This window comes from Erythrolamprus reginae, chromosome 8, assembly GCF_031021105.1.
Source record: "Erythrolamprus reginae isolate rEryReg1 chromosome 8, rEryReg1.hap1, whole genome shotgun sequence".
Taxonomy (NCBI): domain Eukaryota; kingdom Metazoa; phylum Chordata; class Lepidosauria; order Squamata; family Dipsadidae; genus Erythrolamprus; species Erythrolamprus reginae.
Window position 1 is genome coordinate 14057921 of NC_091957.1, and position 21738 is coordinate 14079658.

Sequence of the window (21738 nt, forward strand, 5' to 3'; positions counted from 1 at the left end):
AATTCATGGGTTCAATGAATCAACCCCCTTCCGTTTCTAAAGAAGAATTAGAAGAATCAAAGAAATCTCACAAGGTGAGAGTTGCTTTCCTGATTCAAACACAGAGAAATACTCAGCTTCGTGTGGAAAGGAGAGAGACATACATGCAAGAGCACAGACTCTGCCTGACCCCAAACTCCATATTTCTCTGTCCAAAGTCTCCCCTACAGGATTCAGCCAAAGAGCAGAGCTGAAACTTTTATCATAATTCTCCCTCTCAGGCGAAATCCCTGGATAATTCAACTTTGGGAAATTATCTGGAAAGAAATGAAAGGGAAATAATCCCATATGGCATATAATGACAGAGGCAGAGATGGCATTAAATAGGTCATCTAGAATTGAGAGCTTTGGGAGGTTTGTGCTTGAAATTGGCCATGGAGGGGATACACAGCACCTGTGGCTGAAGAAACAAATAAATCTGAGATTTGTTTGCTTAAAAAAAAAATCCCAGGGGCCAGTTAATGCCAGAGCATGTCACAGATCTGAAATAGCTGCCTGCTGAGTTAAAACAAGTTTATTTAACTTTATTTTGAAAGTTAAAGCTCAAAGTCACACAAAAGGGCTGATGCAATAGTGCAGCCAGTTTCTAAGAACACAATCCACTTTAATAATAATAAAAAAAGTTACCAGAACTTTGCAAAATTAAAAGTCTTTCTCTCTCTCACATACACACATACACAAACACAGAAGTTTTCTCTCTCTCTCTCGTTTGCGCATGTGCGCATGCATCCACCCACCCACACAGAACTTAGAAAAAACTAGTTAGTTTTAGCTGTCCTTTTCACTGGCTGCAGGGAGCAGTCTTCAATCTGGACTTTAAGTCAAACCTGGCCTCTGTAGGCAGTGAGGAGAACAGCTAAAGCTGGCAAAGACCTCACACCCTTCATTTTGTTGCCCAAATCCCTTTTTGGAGAGGATTCAAAAAAGAGGGAAGCAATTAGAATAATGGGCACATTGAGTTTGAAGACACTTTAAAGGCGATCCTTCCAATTGCCCAGTGTGGGGTTTACTACAGCATGTTTCTCAACCTTAGCAAACTGAAAATGAGTGTACTTCAACTCCCAGAATTCCACAGTCAGCACTCAAGGTCCTTCCTCTGCTGGGCCTTTCCATGCTTTAACTGTCCTTCTCACTGCCTGCAGGGGACAGTCTGTGCTCTGGCCTTTAAATCACAACTGGTCTCCTCAGGCAATGAGGTGGATAGCTAAAGCTGGCAAAGACTAAAGTGACCAGACGTCCTGCTTTTGGTGGGACAGTCCCATTTTTGAATGATTTGTCCCGCATCCTGCCCGCTTTCCAAAATGTCCCATTTTTTGAATGGAAGAGCAGGACGGCCAGTGGCTGGGGGTGAGCAGGAGGAGAGCGTCCAAGGTTCTTCAGAGGATCGTTGGGTAATCCCTGGGCCTCCTGAGGTGGACTGGACCAGGCAGGCTAGACCGGGGAGGCTTGGAAGTGATGCCTCAGCCTGGGCAAAAGCTGCAGCCACTCAGCACCTCAGGGACTTTCTTTCAAACTTTCTTCAAATTTTCTCACCTTTCTTCCCAGTTCCTGCCCACCTCGCCACCACCACCGCCACTGTCACCTCGCCTCAGCCTGCTGCTAGCCTGCCGCATCCCCTGAGCTAGAACTGAAAGGAGGGTGGCTGAGGGTTTTACCTTTGCTGGGGCTTGAAGATGTAAGCCAGCGGAGGCTGCTGCCATTGGAGTGCCTGCTTTCACGTGCCCCACCTGGGCCCTTGCTTTCCACCGGGGAGTTGGGCTGGCCCTGGCAATGGGGGGCACCTCACATGCCCCCTGCACTACTGCCCATTGCCCCCGCAGGACCCTGGCTGGCCATGACGATCCAGGGCATGGAGCTCTGTGTGGTGGCCACCCTCCTCTTCCTCCTGGAACCCATGTCCCTGAAAGGTAGGGTTTGGAGGGAAACAAGAGGCCTCTGCATCCTTCTTGGACTGCTCTCTTCCTTCCTTCCTTCCTTCCTTTCCTTCCTTCTTTCTTCCTTTCCTTTTTTCCTTCCCTCCTTTCTTTCTTTATTTCCTTCCTTTCTTTTTTCTTTCTTTCTCTCTCCCTCTCTCCTTCCTTCCTTTATCTCTCTCCTTCCTCTCTCTCCCCTTCCTCCCCCTTTCTTTTTTCTTTCTTTCTCCCTCCCTCCTTCTTCCCTTGTCTCCCTCTCCTTCCTTCCTTCCTCTCCCTCCCTCCCTCCCTTTCTTTTTTCTTTCTCCCTCCCTCCCTCCTTCCTTCTTTTTTTCTTTCTTTCTTTCTCCCTCCCTCCTTCCTTCCTTTGTCTCTCTCTCCTTCCTTCCTTCCTTCCTTCCTTCCTCTCCCTCCTCCCTCCCTCCTTCCTTCCTTCCTTCTTCTCTCTCCCCTCTCTCCCTTCCTTTGTTTCTCTCTCTTTCCTTCTTTCCTTCCTTCCTTCCTCTTTGGCTGGGTAGCCTGGTGTTGATTGCTTGGAGTGTGCCGAGCTGAGTTCGAGAGCGAGGCTAAGGCAAGCTTAATGGAGAAAAGAGGGAGAGAGAAGGGGAGGCTAGGCAGCCAGGTGCTGATTACTCAGAGCGTGCCGAGCTTGAGAGGGAGGCTAGTTTGTAGGCTGGGCAGAGGGGAGCTTAATGGGGAAGCCTCCTCCTCCTTTTCCTCTTCCTGCTCTCCAGAGATCTGTCAAGGCAGAAGTTGGACTCAATTGCTTCCTGCAAACTTTCTCCTTCATGCTTTCACATGCAGCACCCTCATCCTCTGCCTCCGAAATGCCAATGATGTCTGAGATTGGGAGAAGAATAGTCTTTATTCAGTTTTCATATTTTAAAAAAACTACAAACACACAATGAAGACAAGTACAAAAATGTGCAAACTACAATGATAAATAATCCAATATATTTACAATGTTGTCAAAATATACTGCTCAAAAAAATAAAGGGAACAGTTGAACAACACAATAAAATTCCAAGTAAATAAAACTTCTGTGAAATCAAACTATCCACTCAGGAAGCAACACTGATCAATTTCACATGTTGTCAGCACATTCAACTTTGTACAGAACAAAGTATTCAATGAGAAATATCAAATTAAAGAAACATAGACATGTATTTTTCTTGGATTCCTGCATACTATCTAAGAAGAAATAATTAATATTTTTTTCAAATAAAATAAAACAGAAAAATTCTTCCAGTATCATATTTCAGTTTTATATCATGTTTTTACATTTGTTCTGGTTGTAAGCTGCTCCTTTGTGTTCAGGTCTGGCCTCAGAAGGATAATGTAGCACTTGGGGATGAAGATGCAGCCCAACAGACCAGCACTGGAGGCAAGGATAGAGAAGACCTGCACTGCCACTGTATATTTCCCTTTGGTGCTCAGGTAGGTGGGGACAAAAGTCACCCAGACACTGCAGAAGACCAGCATGCTGAAGGTGATCAACTTGGCTTCATTGAAGGCCCCAGGCAGATTCCTGGCCAGGAAAGCCACCGTGAAGCAGATGGCAGCCAGGAAGCCCATGTAGCTGAGGGTGACATAGAACATGACAACAGCCCCTTCATTGCATCGCAGGATGATCTCTCTAGGCTGGGAGTGGAGGTCAGAGTCAGGGAATGGGGGAGAAACTCCCAGCCAGATGGAACAGATGATAATTTGGACAGCAGAAGAAGAAAGGATGATGGAGTTGGCCAAACTCTTCCCCAAACATCTGTTTGCTCGATTTCCTGGTTTTGTGGCCAGGAAAGCCAGCACCACCGTGATGGTTTTGGCCAAGAGAGAAGAAATGGCAACTGAGAAGATGAGGCTAAAGACTGTTTGTCGGAGAAGGCAGGTGGCTTTCCTTGGTTGTCCAATGAAGAGAGAAGAAGACAAGAAGCAAAGCTGGAGGGAGACCAGGAGGATGTAGGAGAGGTCCCGGTTGTTGGCTTTGACAAGGGGAGTTTCTTGGTACTTAATGAAGAGGATTAAAATAAGGCCTGTGGTTAGGAAGAAGAGTAGGACAACAGAGACCAATATGATGCCCAGATATTCTTCATAAGACAGGAAGGTTACAACTTTGGGGATACATTGGATTCTGTCCTCATTTGGATATTTATCATCTGGACACTTGGTGCATTTTCCTGCATCTGAAGGAGAAAAAAACATATTCCCTTACTATTCTTTCCTTTTATCTTTGAAGAAATGTCTTATTTGGACAACGTGATACCAGAAACATTGTCCAGGACATATTTATTAGTACCTCCAGTGAGAGAAGATAAGCAGTTTTTTTAAAAATCAATTTTTGTTTAATTGTCTATGAAAATGAGAGAAGAATTGGGACCTGACTAATTTCCTGTCTGATGGTCAGAACCATCATAGGAACTGTTATGTAGTACCGATTTGTTTTTGTTTTCTTAAAAAGTAATCTTTATTAAGTTTCTACATATAAAAAACAATCTTAGCAAACAAAATATACAAAGAAAAAAAAGAAAAATGAAAGAAAGTAGACAGACAAATCAGCTTATAAACTTATAGAACATATAAAGAGTTCAGTTTCAGCAGTGTTTGATATATGCACATAGATAGTTATTTGCTTATCATCAATTAATATTTTCTTTTGCTACATACATATAATTATTTGTTATATAAAAGACATAATTTGTCAATCATATTGTTGACTATCACTATCAAGTGACCTAATATTAAGCATTTGTGTCTAGTGTATGGAATTGTGTGTTTGTTTTCTTTAATTCTGTATATTATATTGTATGCATTTTGGATATTTCTGAGGAAGGGACAGCGCAGAACAGACAGCGAAAGACCCTTAAAAGCAACTTCCCTCCAGCCTCTTGGCAGTCTGTATTAATTCTAGCTAATAAACGATAAAGATGCTGAACTGTTCCTGAGACTCACCTCTTCATTTACATGCAAATCTAACAAGAACCTTTATTATTTGATGTATGTAATGAATCAATTCCACTTTCTTTCCTCCAGTGTGACCCACCTTCCTGAGTGGAGAAGGTACCTTCCGGACAAGGAACACAGTCATAGCAGCAAGCTGGCTCTCCTTCTCGAGCCCTCTTGACAAATCCAGGATGACAACTTTCCACACATTTGGACTGAGGCAGAGACTGAGCAGAAAAACAAGGAATGCCTAAGAAAATGTATTAGGACTCTCCATCCATGGAAAATGGAGGAAGACATGGACATTACCCAAGAGTCTCTAGGATTCATTTAGATAAATTTGAAATCTCTAAGTGATTAAAAATAATTTTAGGAAATGCAATTACTGCAGATTCTTCATTAATTCTTCCATTTTGCTTCTGGCATATTATATAGCAATAAAAGCAGTGGTGGATTGTTACCAGTTCGCCCCAGATCTGAGAACTGACAGTGGTGGTGACAGGAGACTCTGCCCTGTTGTGGTTAGCTCTGGCCCAGCTCCTGCCCCAAGGACTGTGGATGTGGGGGAGACATCCACATGCTGCAGGCCTGTTTTGCCCCCGGTGGAATCTGCTGATGAAGGCTCCTCTGACCAAGAAGACATGAGTGACAGGGAGGAGGAGAGTGTGGCAGACAGCTCAGAAGGAGATCAATTATCTAGCTCCTCCTTGGATTCAGAACAAGAGTTAATGATACAGCCACGCATGCGGAGAGCGATGGATAGGCAGCAACAACTGAGAGATTATTATCAAAGAAAATGAGGCCACCTATGGTTGGGTGGGGCTGTGGTAATTAGTGAGGCTGCTATAAATAGAAGCCTGTAGGTGTGGCCATTGTGGAGGATTATTTGATCGTTGTGTTTCGTGACTGCTTTGCTGACTTTGATCTTTGTGTGCTGATTTTCCCCTGCTTTGAAACTAACCCAGAGCAAACTGTGTTTCACTTTGTGAAAGAAGGACTGTGAATTGCCTCACAGCTGCAAGCTAAGTATCACAGAACTAATAAGGGACTTGTACAAATTACCAGTTTGTTTGGAGACGAGTGCTGTTTGTTTTGAATTTTCAAACGTGTGTGTGTCTGAAATTGTATCTGTGCATTTTTGGGAGGATTCTACCAGAGAGCTTGACAGAGCACGCCCACCCATGCTGGATGCTTCTGTGCATCACACACAAGTGCATGCAAATGCATGAGCAAACAGGATTTGTAACCCACTACTGAATTAAGGATGTTTCTACTTAATTAACCCGGAAGGATGGAATTGAGAAAAGATTTAAGCAGTAAGTGAAAGCTAGAACTTCCTCATCATGACCTACGAAGAAAGAAACTTCTGACCAGTAGGATCTGGAAACTTTTTTTCTAGAGTATATTAAACATTCCAAAGTTGCTCCCCTTGGAAATTGGTCCAAAACTGTCTCTCAAATCTAAAATACAATGCAAATATTCCTTAGAAATCAGGACTGTCAGTTTTAAAGGAGATGTTCTTTGTTGATTTGCATATTTAGATTTTTCAATTTTTGAGTCTGGCATACTGGAGAAATAAGACTAAAATTGCCTGCCTAGTTTCTAGAACTGGAGTAAGATGAGATGGAGGTGAGTTCATGAGAATGTGTCCCTCAAACAGGATCCTCTTACAAGCCAAAAGCCAAATCTAGCATTTCCTTTCGATTTCTCCCTTGTAACTTCATAGATGAGGAATGGCTCTTCTTTGGATCCAAGTCTTGTTTCAGTGCTTCAGCTGTTCGGGTCAGGGCACATCAGAACCGTCTGAGTGATTTAATGTGAACTGAGAGCCTTGGAGCTCATTCCTAGGAGTAGAAGGCCTTTTGCTCCATCCAAGGGTGCAGGGGTCGGCAGCAGACAAGATGGGGTGGAACGCAGTTCCACCGGCGGAAATGAAGCTGCCTGCCCAGCTCCAGTTGACTGGCAGCAGTCACTTCCAGGATTACCGGTCTTGACTGGGCTCTCCTTTTTTTCCCTGCTGCGGCATCTGTACTCTTCGCTTTTTTCCTCTTTCCTCCTTCCTGGCATTGGACGAGCTTTCCTCTCTCCTGCCCGGCTCCCCTCCAGCCTCACACAGCCACCTCCCAAGGCTAGGAAGGAGTAAAGAGGAAAAAAATGAGGAACGTGCAACATTGTTCTGTCTGGGTCACTCCGGAAGCTATAACCAACCCAAAAAGATAAGCCAGACACACCGGTAAAATTCAAATAGAGTTTTATAATGTTCAAGGAAAACGAAGCTAACAGAAAATGTCCTTACAAAGCAGGAAAACACTGGAACTCCAAATATATACATGAAGGTAATTGTCCATGCATCAATATAGGATTCTTGCTGCCAAGACGAGGCTATAGATAACAGACATACACCTCCCACGGTTCTTCAAGACTGCTGGGCCACAAGCCAGGAACAGAGACGCTGAGAAACAATGCAGGTTACAGGAACTCCAACTGATAACACTCCACATGGCTTCAATAGCTTGCCTGCCTTATAAACCCTTCCCTGCTAATGAGGACCACACCCAAGCCCTGGTGTTCCTTATTCAATGCTGATAATATTTCCTTAATTGATCCTTCCTTTGATCTAAATGTCTCTGTCGCATGTCAATGACAGCTTGTGCCTCGTCACCTAATGACTCCAAGCTACTGGCTGGGGAGAGCCCCTCCCCGGGGCTCCCATGCTGTTCTTCCTCGTCACATTCCTGACTGGACCCTCCCCCGTCCGACTGCTCAGCCCCCTCCTCTTCGCTGTCAGCCTCCTCCAGGCATGGAGCCAGCAGAGACGCAGCTGGCCTTTGATCTGCCTCAGGCTGAACCACAACAAGCAGCAAGGAAAAAAGGAGAGCTGATCTCAGATGAAAAGGCATCGTGCAGCAATAATAAACATGTAACTCTCCCTCGGCTTTCTAATATTTTTAATCCCCCCCCCATCCTCCTCCTTGGAAAGTGGTACGGAGACCAGCACCAGCAGGAGTTGCGGGGGGGGGGGGGTTCCTTTTCCTCCCGCCTCTTTTCTCAACAGCTGATCAGCACCCGTTCGTCTACCTATCCAACCTGAGGCAGGGGGTGATCCAGGAATGAGAGCAGGGGAAACATGAAGCAAATTGTCACCCCAGTGAGCGACACTGGTGAGGTTGTAAGTCGAGGACTTAACAGTTCACTTGAAGGATGATGATCATTCAAGCCATTCCCACCTGGTCACATGACCACCAAACCATGCCCACAAAATAAGCCACACCCACAGTGTGGCAGTAAAAATTTTGGTAGCCCATTACTGCCAGGGTATGTGTGTGAAAGGGAGGCATGCATAAATCTGACCAGATCTGGTCTGTTGAAGAACATCCCAGACTATGAACATTTTTCCCAAGTAGGAGAAGATGAAACTTCTTCCCAATGGAACCCAAAGGACCTTCATCCAATCACGATTTAACTTGTCCAAACCTAAATTCAGGCACTGGTCAATTGAATTGCTTCTTCCTTGCTATTTGTGTACAAGAAGCAAACAAAACTGATGCAATTAGTCACACATTCCCCAGCCCCTTTGGGATTCTGATGGAGATACTAAATTGTAGATGCTACAAAATAGAATAGCACTGAAACTTCCCAAACAGTCTTTAAAAACCATCAGGTTTCTACTCCCCAGATTAAATTCAACTCGAAGGTCAGTCACCTTGGGGATAAGGATGAGCTCACTTGAAATGGGACCTCAGCGTTTGGAAAACAGGGAAAAGACACCATAATTTCACCCACCTTGTTGAGCAGCTTAAGCTGTGCAAGAGCATCTTGTCTGATAAAAAGCCTCTGTCTTTCAAAAGTCCCCATAATCTCTTCTTTGGAATCCTCCTTTGGGAGAACCAAGAAAGCCATGATGCCCAGATCTGCTTTTATTTGTCCAGTTTGGTCCAAGTAGAGTTTAAAGTCAGAAAAATTGCAAAACATGTTCTTCTCCAGAAAGGGATGAAACTATTATTGAAACATTCAAGAATTTGAAAAGCAGAAAACTTTGTTTCTTTGTCACAGATTTGAATATTTCTTCTACTATTTTCTATCTTTCAAATATGCTTAGTTAGAATATTATCTTATTTATTTATTTATTTATTTTTTATTTTTTTATTTTTTTTTATTTTTTTTTATTTATTCAATTTTTATGCCACCCTTCTCCTTAGACTCAGGGCAGCTTACAACATGTTAGCAATTGCACTTTTTTTAACAGAGCAAGGCTATTGCCCCCACAATCCGGGTCCTCATTTTACCCACCTCGGAAGGATGGAAGGCTGAGTCAACCTTGAGCCGGTGATGAGATTTGAACTGCTGACCTTCAGATCTACAAGTCAGCTTCAGTGACCTGCAGTACAGCACTCTACCTGCTGCGCCACCCCGCATAAAAGCAAACAAAAATTGTTCATTTGAATCTCCCTTCCGCCTTCTTTCTCTGCCTCATTCATGCTCATTCCCATCTCCTTCCTTCCTTCTTTCCTACCTCCCTTTGCCTCCTTCCCTCTCTCTTTCCCTTCTCCCTCCTTCCTTTCTTCCCTCCCTCTTCCCTTTGTTCCTCCCTCTCCCTCCCTCCCACTTTTTCCTCTGATTCCCCTCTCAGCTGCATACATATGGGGGCAGGGCAGGAGGTGGGAGGGGCTGGCCTCTCACCATCTCTAGGACAACCCCATGGGCCAGATCTAACCACATTGAGTTTGACATGTCTGTCTTCAGGCAAAGACTGAGCAGCCATCAGTCAGAGAAGCTTTAACTGGGATTCCTGCAGAAAAGAGGGTTGGACTAGATAGTCTCAGGGTGTCCTTCAAATTTATAAGGGTAACATTCCACAATGCTAATCACAAAACTATACGTGCAGGATTTTATTTAAAAATGCAGAACAGCTTTTTAAAATGAGCTATGTTGAATATGAACATGTATCTGTCATAGTATCTACTCTTTGGAGCATTATCCTCTGAGCAGTTAGATTGGTCAAATCTGTCTAACTTTTCTGGCATATTTAGGTTGAGGTGGTTCCCCTCCTTCTCCTTTGGACTCCTTCTACAAAGTAAATCAGAGTGGTGGATGCATATTGGAACCCCTTACCTGCCACGGCTGCAGCTTTGGAGACCCAAATGTCTTTTCTCCCTCCTTCCTTCTCCTCCTTGATCTGGAGGAATAGGCATCATTCAAGGCCTGGGCCAGAGTCTTCATGATGCTGTAATGATGGTAGTCATTTAGGATCCTTCTTCTGTTCCTTTTCTCCTGGGTCTCCAGAGGAGCTTTCTGGGTGCATCTTCTGCGGCCTTTGACAGAAAATATATGCTTTGAAAGAGAACAGTGAAAATAATGGTCTTCAAACTGATTTTCCACAAAAAAATGGGTATCAAAGGCAGAATCGTTTGGGCTTTCTTTTCCAAAAAGACCAAATTTCCAAATACTATGGATGTATTTAAAAAGTCTGTGCTTTTTTATTGAGTACTCTATAAAATTTGTGAGGATCCAGACTTTCCCCTTAATAGGTCCTGGCAAACGCATAAGTGTTAAATGGAAAGGAAGAATTCTGTCCCAGGTGGAAACAAATTCCATGAAGTGAACAAAGACATTGACTTGTGTCCACTTAGAGAGCGAATCCCTGAGGTATTCTGTATATCCTGTTGTTAAGAAGCGCTGTGATATAATCACACAAATTCCACTCCTGACAAGCATAGGAGTAAAATTCCTCATGAAATTCTCTCCATTCTCTGTGTCTGAAACAAAGAGACCAATCAAGGTCCATCTGAAATGGAGCAGAAGTTGGACAATTGCTGGGTACTGGAATCCTTCTTTGGGAAGCAAGTGGTGGAAAAATGGGAACTGACGTTTATCACTTAGAGCTTCTGAAACAAAGTTATCTCTGATCTAAAAAAGCAATGTGGAATGTTGTTATATAGGGGTCAGATCAAGCCCAAAATACTAGCTTTAAATTAATTCAACTTCATTCTTTGTTTTTTAAACTGCTCCCTGTTTTGTCCATTGATATTGTTGTGGTTAGCTCTGTCCCAGCTCCTGCCCCAAGGACTGTGGATGTGGGGGAGACATCCACATGCTGCAGGCCTGTTTTGCCCCCGATGGAATCTGCTGATGAAGGCTCCTCTAACCAAGAAGAGTGTGGCAGACAGCTCAGAAGGAGATCAATTATCTAGCTCCTCCTTGGATTCAGAACAAGAGTTAATGATACAGCCATGCGTGTGGAGAGCGATGCATAGGCAACAACAACTGAGAGATTATTATCAAAGAAAATGAGGCCACCTGTGGTTGGGGGGGCTGTGGTAATTAGTGAGGCTGCTATAAATAGCAGCCTGTGGGTTTGGCCATTGTGGAGGATTATCTGATCGTTGTGTTTCGTGACTGCTTTACTGACTTTGACTTTTTGTGTGCTGATTTTTCCCTGCTTTGAAACTAAACCAGAGCCAAGTGTGTTTCACTTTGTGAAAGAAGAAGGACTGTGAATTGCCTCACAGCTGCAAGCTAAGTATCACAGAACTGATAAGGGACTTGTATAAATTACCAGTTTGTTTGGAGACGAGTGCTCTTTGCTATACCAAAAGAGGGCTTAGTTTATTTGAATTTAAGTGAATTTTCATTATAAAGAACATTGTTTTGAATTTTCAAACCCGTGTGTGTGTCTGAAATTGTATCTGTGCATTTTTGGGAGGATTCTACCAGAGAGCTCGACAGAACAGATATGGATTTGGACATAGTATCTAAATGCCTGTGAAAATATTGGATATCACTGCCAGTTTGGCAAGCAGCACCAAATTTCTGCTATTAGTTCTAAAGAACCAGTCCAAACTAGCAGGAACCCACCACTGCTCTTTTGCTTACAAGTGGAATATGTGTGTGATATTTTTACTTAATTAATTTAAAATTAATTTATTTAATTAATTTAAAATTAATTTATTTAATTAATTTAAAATTAATTTATTTAATTAATTTAAAATTAATTTATTTTAAGATGTATCTATTTTACTGTTTTTAGATTTTTCCCCCCAAATAAAACGGGGATTTGTAAGCCAAAGCGAAACTTGTGTCTGTAGCTGGGGGATAGAAACATAGAAGATTGATGGCAGAAAAAGACCTCATGGTTCATCTAGTCTGCCCTTATACTATTTCCTGTATTTTATTTAAGCTGTTCTGTTCGGGTCGTATGTGACCCGAAGCCAAGTTTGAGTCCCTGTAAAAAATTTTCCCTGCATATCTGAAACTTGAAATTTCATGTAGTTTCATCATTTCAGGGGTTCTCTCTATGAGAATTTTTTTGGGGGGGTGGGGGCTTAGTTTTTGCTGGGCAAAAAAAGTTACAAATCTTATGTTCCTGGGTCACCCTGACCCGGACCGAAAACTCTTCATTTGCAGTGCTTATGTTTGGTCTTTTTGAAAGCTTTTTTCACTTGGAAAGTAGTCTGAACATTTCTGCACACAATGATATGAAAATTGAAATGAAAAAAGTAAATCTTATTGGTTTATTTTGCGGATATAATGCACGCCCCCCCCCCGTTTTTGTGAAAAAAATTTCAATTTATGGATAGTTTTGCTTGCAAAATGCATTCTATTTTACTAAAGTTGGTGTGGGATTGGTAGCTTGAACATTTCTGAATATAAGAAAAATATAAAGGAACTGAAAAAAATGATTCTTATTGGTTTTTTAACATCAGAAATAAGGCCTCCCCCCCCCTTGGCTGCTTGCAACCATTTTCACTTTTTATTTTTTTATGCTCCAAATCCGAAATATTCTTTAAAATCTTAGGCATTCATTTACTCAATTTAACAATGCTGATCATCAAAAAATATTTTTGGGGTGGTGGCTAATTGTTTTCTGGGCAAAAAAAATCATAAATTCGAATCTGTTTCTGTTCGTATGTGACCGGACCAAAAATATTTTTTTTAGGTACTTGAATTTGATCTTTTTGAAAACTTTTTCAACTGGAAAACTAGTTTGAACATTTATGAACATAATGATATGAAAATTGAACTGGAAAAATTGAGACTTATATTTTTATTTTGATCAAAAAGCCCCTCCCCCCATCCTTTTTTAATTTCGTGTCAATTTCTATTTTTTAAGGCTACAAATCCCTAAGGAATTTTCCCCCAAAAGGTTTGATATACTAAATTGAACATTTCTGAATATAAGAAAAATATAAATGAACTGAAAAAAATGGTCCTTATTGGTTTATTTTTGCCACAAAAGGGCCACCCCCCCTCGGCCTTGCTGTGTGCCATTATTGTCACTGTTTATACATATTTGTCTAGAAATATTTGGAATATCCTTTTGAAAATCAACCACATTGTAGCCAGAGAACTAATTTTATGAAACAAATCCATTTTACTAAAAAAAAGTATGTAAGTTTGAAATTAACAGCATAATTTTTATATAAATTGAAATAATTGAGGCATAATTTATGTGCAAAATAAACCAATATGCATCAATTTTTCCAGTTCAATTTTCATATCATTATGTTCAGAAATGTCCAAGCTACCAATCCCACACCAACTTTAGTAAAATAGAATGTATTTTGCTAGCAAAACTATCCATAAAGTGAAGACTATTTAAAAAAAACGGGGGGGGGCGTGCATTTCATCAACAAAATAAACCAATATGCATCAATTTTTCCAGTTCAATTTTCATATCATTATGTTCAGAAATGTTCAAGCTACCAATCCCATACCAACTTTAGTAAAATAGAATGCATTTTGCAAGCAAAACTATCCATAAATTGAAAAAAAATTCACAAAAACAGGGGGGGCGTGCATTATATCCGCAAAATAAACCAATAAGATTTACTTTTTTCATTTCAATTTTCATATCATTGTGTGCAGAAATGTTCAGACTACTTTCCAAGTGAAAAAAGCTTTCAAAAAGACCAAACATAAGCACTGCAAATGAAGAGTTTTCGGTCCGGGTCAGGGTGACCCGGGAACATAAGATTTGTTACTTTTCTTAAACAGAACAGGAGGGTTAAGGATGGATATATGTTTATCCCAAGCATGTTTAAATTCAGTTAAATTCAGTTACCAACCATGTCTGCTGGATGTTTGTTCCAAGCATCTACTATTCTTTCAATAAAATAATATTTTCTCACGTTGCTTCTGATCTTTCCCCCAACTAAATTCAGATTGTGTCCCCTTCTTCTTTTGTTCACTTTCCTATTAAAAACACTTCCGTCCTGAACCTTATTTAACCCTTTAGCATAATTAAATGTTTCGATCATGACCTCCCCCTTTCTCTTATATGTCCTCCAGACTATACAGATTGAATTAATGAAGTCTTTACTGATACGTTTTATGCTTAAGACCTTCCACCATTCTTGTAGCCCGTCTTTGGACCCATTCAATTTTATCAATATCTGTTAGTATGTGTGGTCTCCACAGTATTCCAAAAGTGGTCACCAGCGCTCTATAAAGCGGAATCACAATCTCCCTTTTCCTGCTTGTTATATCTCTAGCTATGCAACCAAGCATTCTACTTGCTTTCCCTACCGCCTGACCACACTGTTCACCCATTTTGAGACTGTCAGAAATCACTACCCCTAAATCCTTCTCTTCTGAAGTTTTTACTAACACAGAACTGCCAATGCAATACTCAGATTGAGGATTCCTTTTCCACAAGTGCATTATTTTACATTTGGAAACATTAAACTGCAGTTTCCATTGCTTTGACCATTTATCTAGTAAAACTAATTCATTTACCATATTACAGACGCCTCCAGGAATATCAACCCTATTGCACAATTTAGAGTCATTGGCAAATAGGCAAACCTTCCCTACCAAACCTTTCCCTATGTCACTCACAAAGACATTAAAAAGAATAGGACCCAGAACAGACCCTTGTGGCACACCACTTGTAACCAGGCTCTGCTCAGAATACTCGTCATTAACAACAACCCTCACCAACCCTCTATGCTTCAGCCAACTGCAAATCCACAAGAAATATTATTGTCCTTCGTCCTTAAAGACTTGAGAGTCCCAAATGGTTTATTTGAGGGTCCTGAGCATCCTGACTTAAAAGTTGTCTATTTTTCTTCACAAGTGGAACAGATATAAGAGGGGGCCCTAAAGTCCTCAGTCCTAGTGTCTGTATCCAAAGACCTCTTGTTATTTCATATAAACAAGGGCTCAGTAACAAAATAACAGACCTCCTGGCACTCTTTACCCAAGGTAAAGGAGAGAAGGACATCAGGGTGATGTCCTCAGGGACAGCTGCTCCCACCAGCCAGCACCCTCAGCTCTGTTTTCTCTTCGGGTCAGATCCCAAACAGTTCAAGTGTTCTCTTGCATCCCCTCCACTGTCGGTCCCTCTCACTGACCAACTATCGTGGTTTAGTACTGGAAACCCCTTGCTGCACATCCCTGGCTCACCCTGAATGTCTTGGTCTCTTTTCTTCAGCTGTCAATGATAGATCTTTTAGTCCTTGTCCTGCATCACACTCTCCTGGGCATTGGCTGCTCCCACCAGCCAGTGTCCCTGGCCTTGTCTGTTAGCCAAGGCACAACCCATCTGTCGCTCTCCTCCACCTTGGCACTGACTGCTCTCACCCATCGGCGTATTTTGTTGCTCTGCCTTTTGTATGAGACAGAAGGAGGCGAAACAGATAATATATGCTGCTAAAGCCTCAAAAGAGGAAGAAATAGCAAAATCTGTAAAGAAGGGGGATAAAACCTTCTTCAGATATATTAGTGATAGGAAGAAGAAAAACTGCAGCATCACAAAGCTTAGTACCGGGAATAATACATACATTGATGGGAATAAGGAGATCGCTGACCATTTCAATAGCTACTTCTGTTCAGTTTTCTCAAAAGACACCTTACAAAATAATAATAATACTATAGAGGGATATATCATTGCTTCCAGCTGTACGGATTCAGCTCCAGTGATCTTAGAAGCCGATGTCTTAGAAGAACTTGAAAGATTAAAGATAAATAAGGCAATGGGTCCAGATGGCATCCACCCCAGAGTTCTTAAAGAACTCAGATCTGTCATTGCTACCCCCCTGACTGATTTGTTTAACAAATCCCTGTTAACAGGAGATGTTCCTGAGGATTGGAGAATGGCCAGTGTTGTGCCTATCCACAAGAAGGGCAGTAGAGAAGAAGCTGGTAACTACAGGCCAGTTAGCTTGACATCAGTTGTAGTTAAAATGATGGAGACTCTACTCAAAAAGATGATAAATCAGCATCCTAAAAACAATAACTTATTGGACCCAAATCAGCATGGCTTTACTGAAGGCAAATCGTGTCAGACTAATCTCATTGAGTTCTTTGACTATGTCACAAAGGTGTTGGATCAAGGTGGTGCCGTGGATATTGCCTATCTGGACTTCAGCAAAGCCTTTGATACGGTTCCACATAAAGAGCTGATAGATAAATTAGTGAAGATTGGACTTAATCCCTGGATAGTTCAGTGGATTTCAAGCTGGCTGAAGCATAGACATCAGAGAGTTATTGTTAATGGCGAGTATTCTGAGCAGAGTCAGGTTACAAGCGGTGTGCCACAAGGGTCTGTTCTGGGTCCTATTCTTTTTAATATGTTTGTGAGTGACATAGGGGAAGGTTTGGTAGGGAAGGTTTGCCTATTTGCCGATGACTCTAAAGTGTGCAATAGGGTTGATATTCCTGGAGGGGTCTGTAATATGGTAAATGATTTAGCGTTACTAGATAAATGGTCAAAGCAATGGAAACTGCAGTTTAATGTTTCCAAATGTAAAATAATGCACTTGGGGAAAAGGAATCCTAAATCTGAGTATTGCATTGGCAGTTCTGTGTTAGCAAAAACTTCAGAAGAGAAGGATTTAGGGGTAGTGATTTCTGACAGTCTCAAAATGGGTGAACAGTGTGGTCGGGCGGTAGGAAAGGCAAGTAGGATGCTTGGCTGCATAGCTAGGGGTATAACAAGCAGGAAGAGGGAGATTGTGATCCCCTTATATAGAGCGCTGGTGAGACCACATTTGGAGTACTGTGTTCAGTTCTGGAGACCTCACCTACAAAAAGATATTGACAAAATTGAACGGGTCCAAAGACGGGCTACAAGAATGGTGGAAGGTCTTAAGTATAAAACGTATCAGGAAAGACTGAATGAACTCAATCTGTATAGTCTGGAGGACAGAAGGAAAAGGGGGGACATGATCGAAACATGTAAATATGTTAAAGGGTTAAATAGGGTTCAGGAGGGAAGTGTTTTTAACAGGAAAGTGAACACAAGAACAAGGGGACACAATCTGAAGTTAGTTGGGGGAAAGATCAAAGGCAACATGAGAAAATATTATTTTACTGAAAGAGTAGTAGATCCTTGGAACAAACTTCCAGAAGACGTGGTTGGGAAATCCACAGTAACTGAATTTAAACATGCCTGGGATAAACATATATAAATACAGGAAATAGTGAAAGGGCAGACTAGATGGACCAAGAGGTCTTTTTCTTCCGTCAGTCTTCTATGTTTCTATGTTTCTATGTTTCTATTTCTCTGGGTCCCATCAACTAAACAATGTCGTTTGGTGGGACCCAGGGGAAGAGCCTTCTCTGTGGCAGCCCCGGCCCTCTGGAACCAACTCCCCCCAGAGATTAGAATTGCCCCCACCCCCTTGCCTTTCGTAAGCTTCTTAAAACCCACTTGTGCCGTCAGGCATGGGGGAACTGAGATATTCTTTCCCCCTAGGCCTTTACAATTTTATGCATGGTATGTTTGTATGTATGTTTGGTTTTATAATAAGGGTTTTTTAGTTGTTTTAGTATTGGATTGTTACATGCCGGTTTTATTATTGTTGTTAGCTGAGTCTGCGGAGAGGGACGGCATACAAATCAAATAAATAAATAAAAAATAATAAACAAACAAACAAACAAATAAAAAGTTGGCCGAACACAGTTTGCTAGTGATAGAGGAATGGGGGGGGGGTGAGTGAAAGAGAAATATGCCACCACACATTCCTTTCTGCAGATGCATAGTAAACGAACACAGGAAGGAATCAGGAATCCTGCATAGGATTGGTCCTCATGACTGCACTTGTGCATGTGGGGATGTGATATGGGGTTTTGACCCAGATGTAATCTAAGGGACTCAGAGTTGGAATGATCCAAGTGAAATCCAGACTTGGCTGTTAATAAACCGTACACTGAGAATCACAGGTGTGGAAATGATTTATTTCTCAGAATGCTATTTGGTTCGCTAAGTTAGTACGTATGGTTTTTCATATAGTAGTTTTTGTATTGTAGATTTTATTGATGTTTTTATTGCTCTATCTATCTGTATTATATTTATAACTACTGTTAGCCATTCAGAATCCATTTAGGAGTGAGCAGCATATAAATGCAACAAATAAATAAATTTCTTTCTTTTTTTTCAAAATTCGTCTTTTTCCTCTTATATATTATTTTCATAAATCTGCACTCAATTCCTCCTAGTCTCTTCTCCTTATTATCCCTCCTATTTTTAAATTGTTTCCTCTGACACTAATGCTCCCCTCTTGATTTTTTTTGTGTCACTGTAAATCCTTTATCGCTTTTCTTCAATTTTCTTTCATTTTTCTTATCAATGTAGATCCTAATGCAATCATCAATCTGTTTTGTCTTTTCTGTTCTCTTTTTATCTGGTTTCCATTTTCTTCATTTCCATTTCCCATCATTGTATATTCTTGATATTTTAATAGTCCAATTTTATTTCTACTTCCCTTTCAACTCTGGCTTCTAAAAACTGTTTTTTATGTCTTCATAAAAGTATTTTATCATTTCAATCAATTCTTTATAGATACTCACTTCCATGTTGTCAAATTCACAATTCACAAAGTAAATTTAAGTCCATATAATCCCTTTGTATTCCCATCCAATCCAATCCAAAATTATCTTATCTTCTTCCCCCAAAACAGTACACCATCAAGCAAAATAGCAAATTATGCAACGCTTTAAAATTATTTCAGATGTCTAGTTATCTCACAAGCATGGTCAGTCTCCAAAAATTTCCACAATTATTGCCATACTTTTTTAAATTCAGCAGCTCCCAAAACAGCTTCCCAAAACAGCTCTTTTTTATAAGAAACTCCATATTTTAAATCCACTTGTAACTTATAAATATTTTCTTCAAACCCTTATTCTTATTCTTTTTCAGTCTCTTTAACTCTCACCAAATCCAATTGTAAATATATTCTTAAGTTTGGGCTTTTAAACTTGTTTCTTAAATATCTCTATGGTATTTCCAATTCCTAGATAGCCAGTCATTCCATTTTGAAGCCTCTTTTAGTTCCTTTTAAGTTTTCTTCTTTAACATTAAATCAGCCAAACACCCAACTCAGTTCTTCTTCACCTCTCTCCAGCACAAATACTTAGATCTTGTCACCCAGGCAATCCACGATCTCACCATTCAATCAATTTGATTGTAGCCAACCCAGCTATGGAGACAGAGTCATTCCTTCAGCTGTTGGCCAAGAAGCTGGTGCTGGCTCTCTGGGAAAGGGTTGCAAGCCCCCCTGAGAGCCCTGACTGAGGTGCCTCTCTTCTACACTGCCCCTTCAGGGCAGATGTGACCTGGTTCCAGTTCAGTTTCCAGGTCTCTTAAGAGCTGGGGTTTGGGGTTTCCATATCACTGGGAGATTGGCTATGCCTCCTCTCCCATCCTGGGACATTGTTGCTCTTCAGGTCTTTTATGATGAATTTGAATATGAACATAATAGAATAAAAAATAGTTACCATGCTTGCTAATATGGAGGATAACACCTCCTGAATTCTGTGGAGAATATATTGCATCTATTGCTCATCCCCCACCCCCTCCCACTCACTTTACCAGAAAGAGAAAACCACATACAAACCTGTGGGATTTTGAAAAGTGCTGCTAATGTTGATGCCTGGATGGAGATTTCCCTGTCAGCTGCATCAAGAAAAGCCAGAAGGTTCTCTTTCCTTCCACAGCTGTAGTTGGGGACATTGACTTCTCCAGTGGACAGCATGTCTAGCAAGGCATCTGAAGTGCTTAAAGTGTTCAAATAGTTGTCATGGATGTTGTAGCCCAGTGTAAAGTTCTGCAAGAGCTGGGAATGCTTGTTGACCATTTGAATGGCAAAAATGAATTGTAGGGTGTATCTCAAACCATCAAAAAACATACTATAGAAAAACAATATAAAATCTTCATGTCTACTATAGCAGAAAGATTTTTTTTAAATCTAAATAAAATTATACATATTGATCAAAATGGATTCTTATCAATATGGCACATTAGAACTAACACAAGAACAATACTCAGGAAATTAGACAGGTCCTGTACTACAAAAGTAAGTGGAATAAAAAGAAAGGGAGAGTTAGAACTGCAAATGGAGGGGATGTAATTCCATCACCCTGAATGACTTACAAATCAGAATGAAGAGAAGGAGCCCTGTTGAAAGGCAACGTTGTATCTGATATTATTCTTTCAGTTGTGATCATGCTAACAAGATGGTCTCCTTGCTTGTAATAGGTCCATGGGTTCTGTCCATCCTGGTGATCCAAACTCATCACACACTTCATTCTAAGCTTCCCAGAGACTGGCTGAGAGATCAGCAGCATTAGAAACAGAAGCAGGAGGTCCATAATTCATGGGCTCAATCCCCTGATGGCTTCTAACAATGAACAAGAGTTGGAAGTTAATTTAGATACTATCAGAAGGTGGAAATGCCAGGCTTTTCTGACTCAATCAGAGACAATCAGAGCCGCATCAAAACTTCTTGCCACAGAACCTGGTCTAAGGATTTTATCCTTTTCTGATGCAAGAGCCTTTCCATGTTGCTTCAATATGACATTTACATCAAAGGCATAGAAATCTCAAGGCCCAGAGGGTCATAATTACAGTGAGAAGCAACTTTTCCTCTTGGGATCCTGAACTTCTTCTGAGCTCCATGTGCAGAGGAGAGGCTGAAGAAAAGCAACTTAGTGAAAAGTTACAGACACACCCTTGGGGGCTCAGTTCTGTTGTGGGTTGTGGTTCTTCCTGTCAGAACAAGTCAAGAAACTGAAGCTGGATTAACAAAGGGGTAGATGATTGCTTTCCAGGTAAGGAAGGACTTTAGATTTTTTTTACATAATGTAATAAGTCCATAGAAGTTATAATATAATCAATGGTGCTGGTTTTGGACCTTGCCATAAATGTGATCTCGTCAGGGTAGTCTCCAGCCCACGATCCATTGGCTATATAAAGATTAAGTTTATTCACCATCTTTGCAAGACAGAGGCCAGCAAAATTTGGTTTCTTGTCTTTTGAGAGTCTTGTGAGGGAGGAGTTTGTTTTTATGAGAGCTTCCACTTGTGGATAATGATGATATTTTATATATAATGTATAATCATCTGGTCCCAATCTAGCATTGAAATCTCCCCCCAGTAAGACTGTGCTTTTGGATGGTCCATGTGTAGTTTACTAATGTAATGTTCCAACTCCATCCATACTGCAGTGATTTCAGCTTTTCTTACCAATGGCGGAAGATAAACGTTAATTATTAAGAGCAGGACTGAGTCTATCTTGAGCAGAAGAGCCATGGCCAGGTGTTTTAGTAGGGCAATAAAAGTAGACTCTGCTCTCACATTGGTAGAAATGAAAATACCCAGCCCTCCCTTTCAGTCTTCCTGGGCCTCTACGTGGCCTTGCTTCTAACTTATACAAGTGATAACCATTTAACAGAAGATCATCCCTGGTCCAGGTCTCTTGCGCCAAAATGATATCCTTATCTATCAGAGGGTCAGGATAATTTAAACCTCTAAAATGATACCACCCGGCTACATTCCATGATGGTTTTTTTCTTACACTGGGTCTCTTCTTTTGCAGCTCATCAGGATATTTGATTTATACAGAGGGAAT

At 41.1% G+C, this 21738-nt stretch overlaps 1 protein-coding gene across 1 annotated transcript; it reads right to left on the minus strand.

The window, feature by feature from the left end:
• Positions 1 to 3221: 3221 nt before the first annotated feature.
• On the minus strand, positions 3222 to 20480 carry LOC139170722 (vomeronasal type-2 receptor 26-like). The gene is made up of 6 exons (XM_070758210.1): positions 20263 to 20480; positions 19727 to 20018; positions 10002 to 10796; positions 8673 to 8885; positions 4990 to 5116; positions 3222 to 4132 (listed from the first exon to the last, which is right to left on the minus strand). Exons 1-6 carry the CDS (start codon positions 20478 to 20480, stop codon positions 3222 to 3224), a joined length of 2556 nt encoding a protein of 851 aa, XP_070614311.1.
• Positions 20481 to 21738: the final 1258 nt, after the last annotated feature.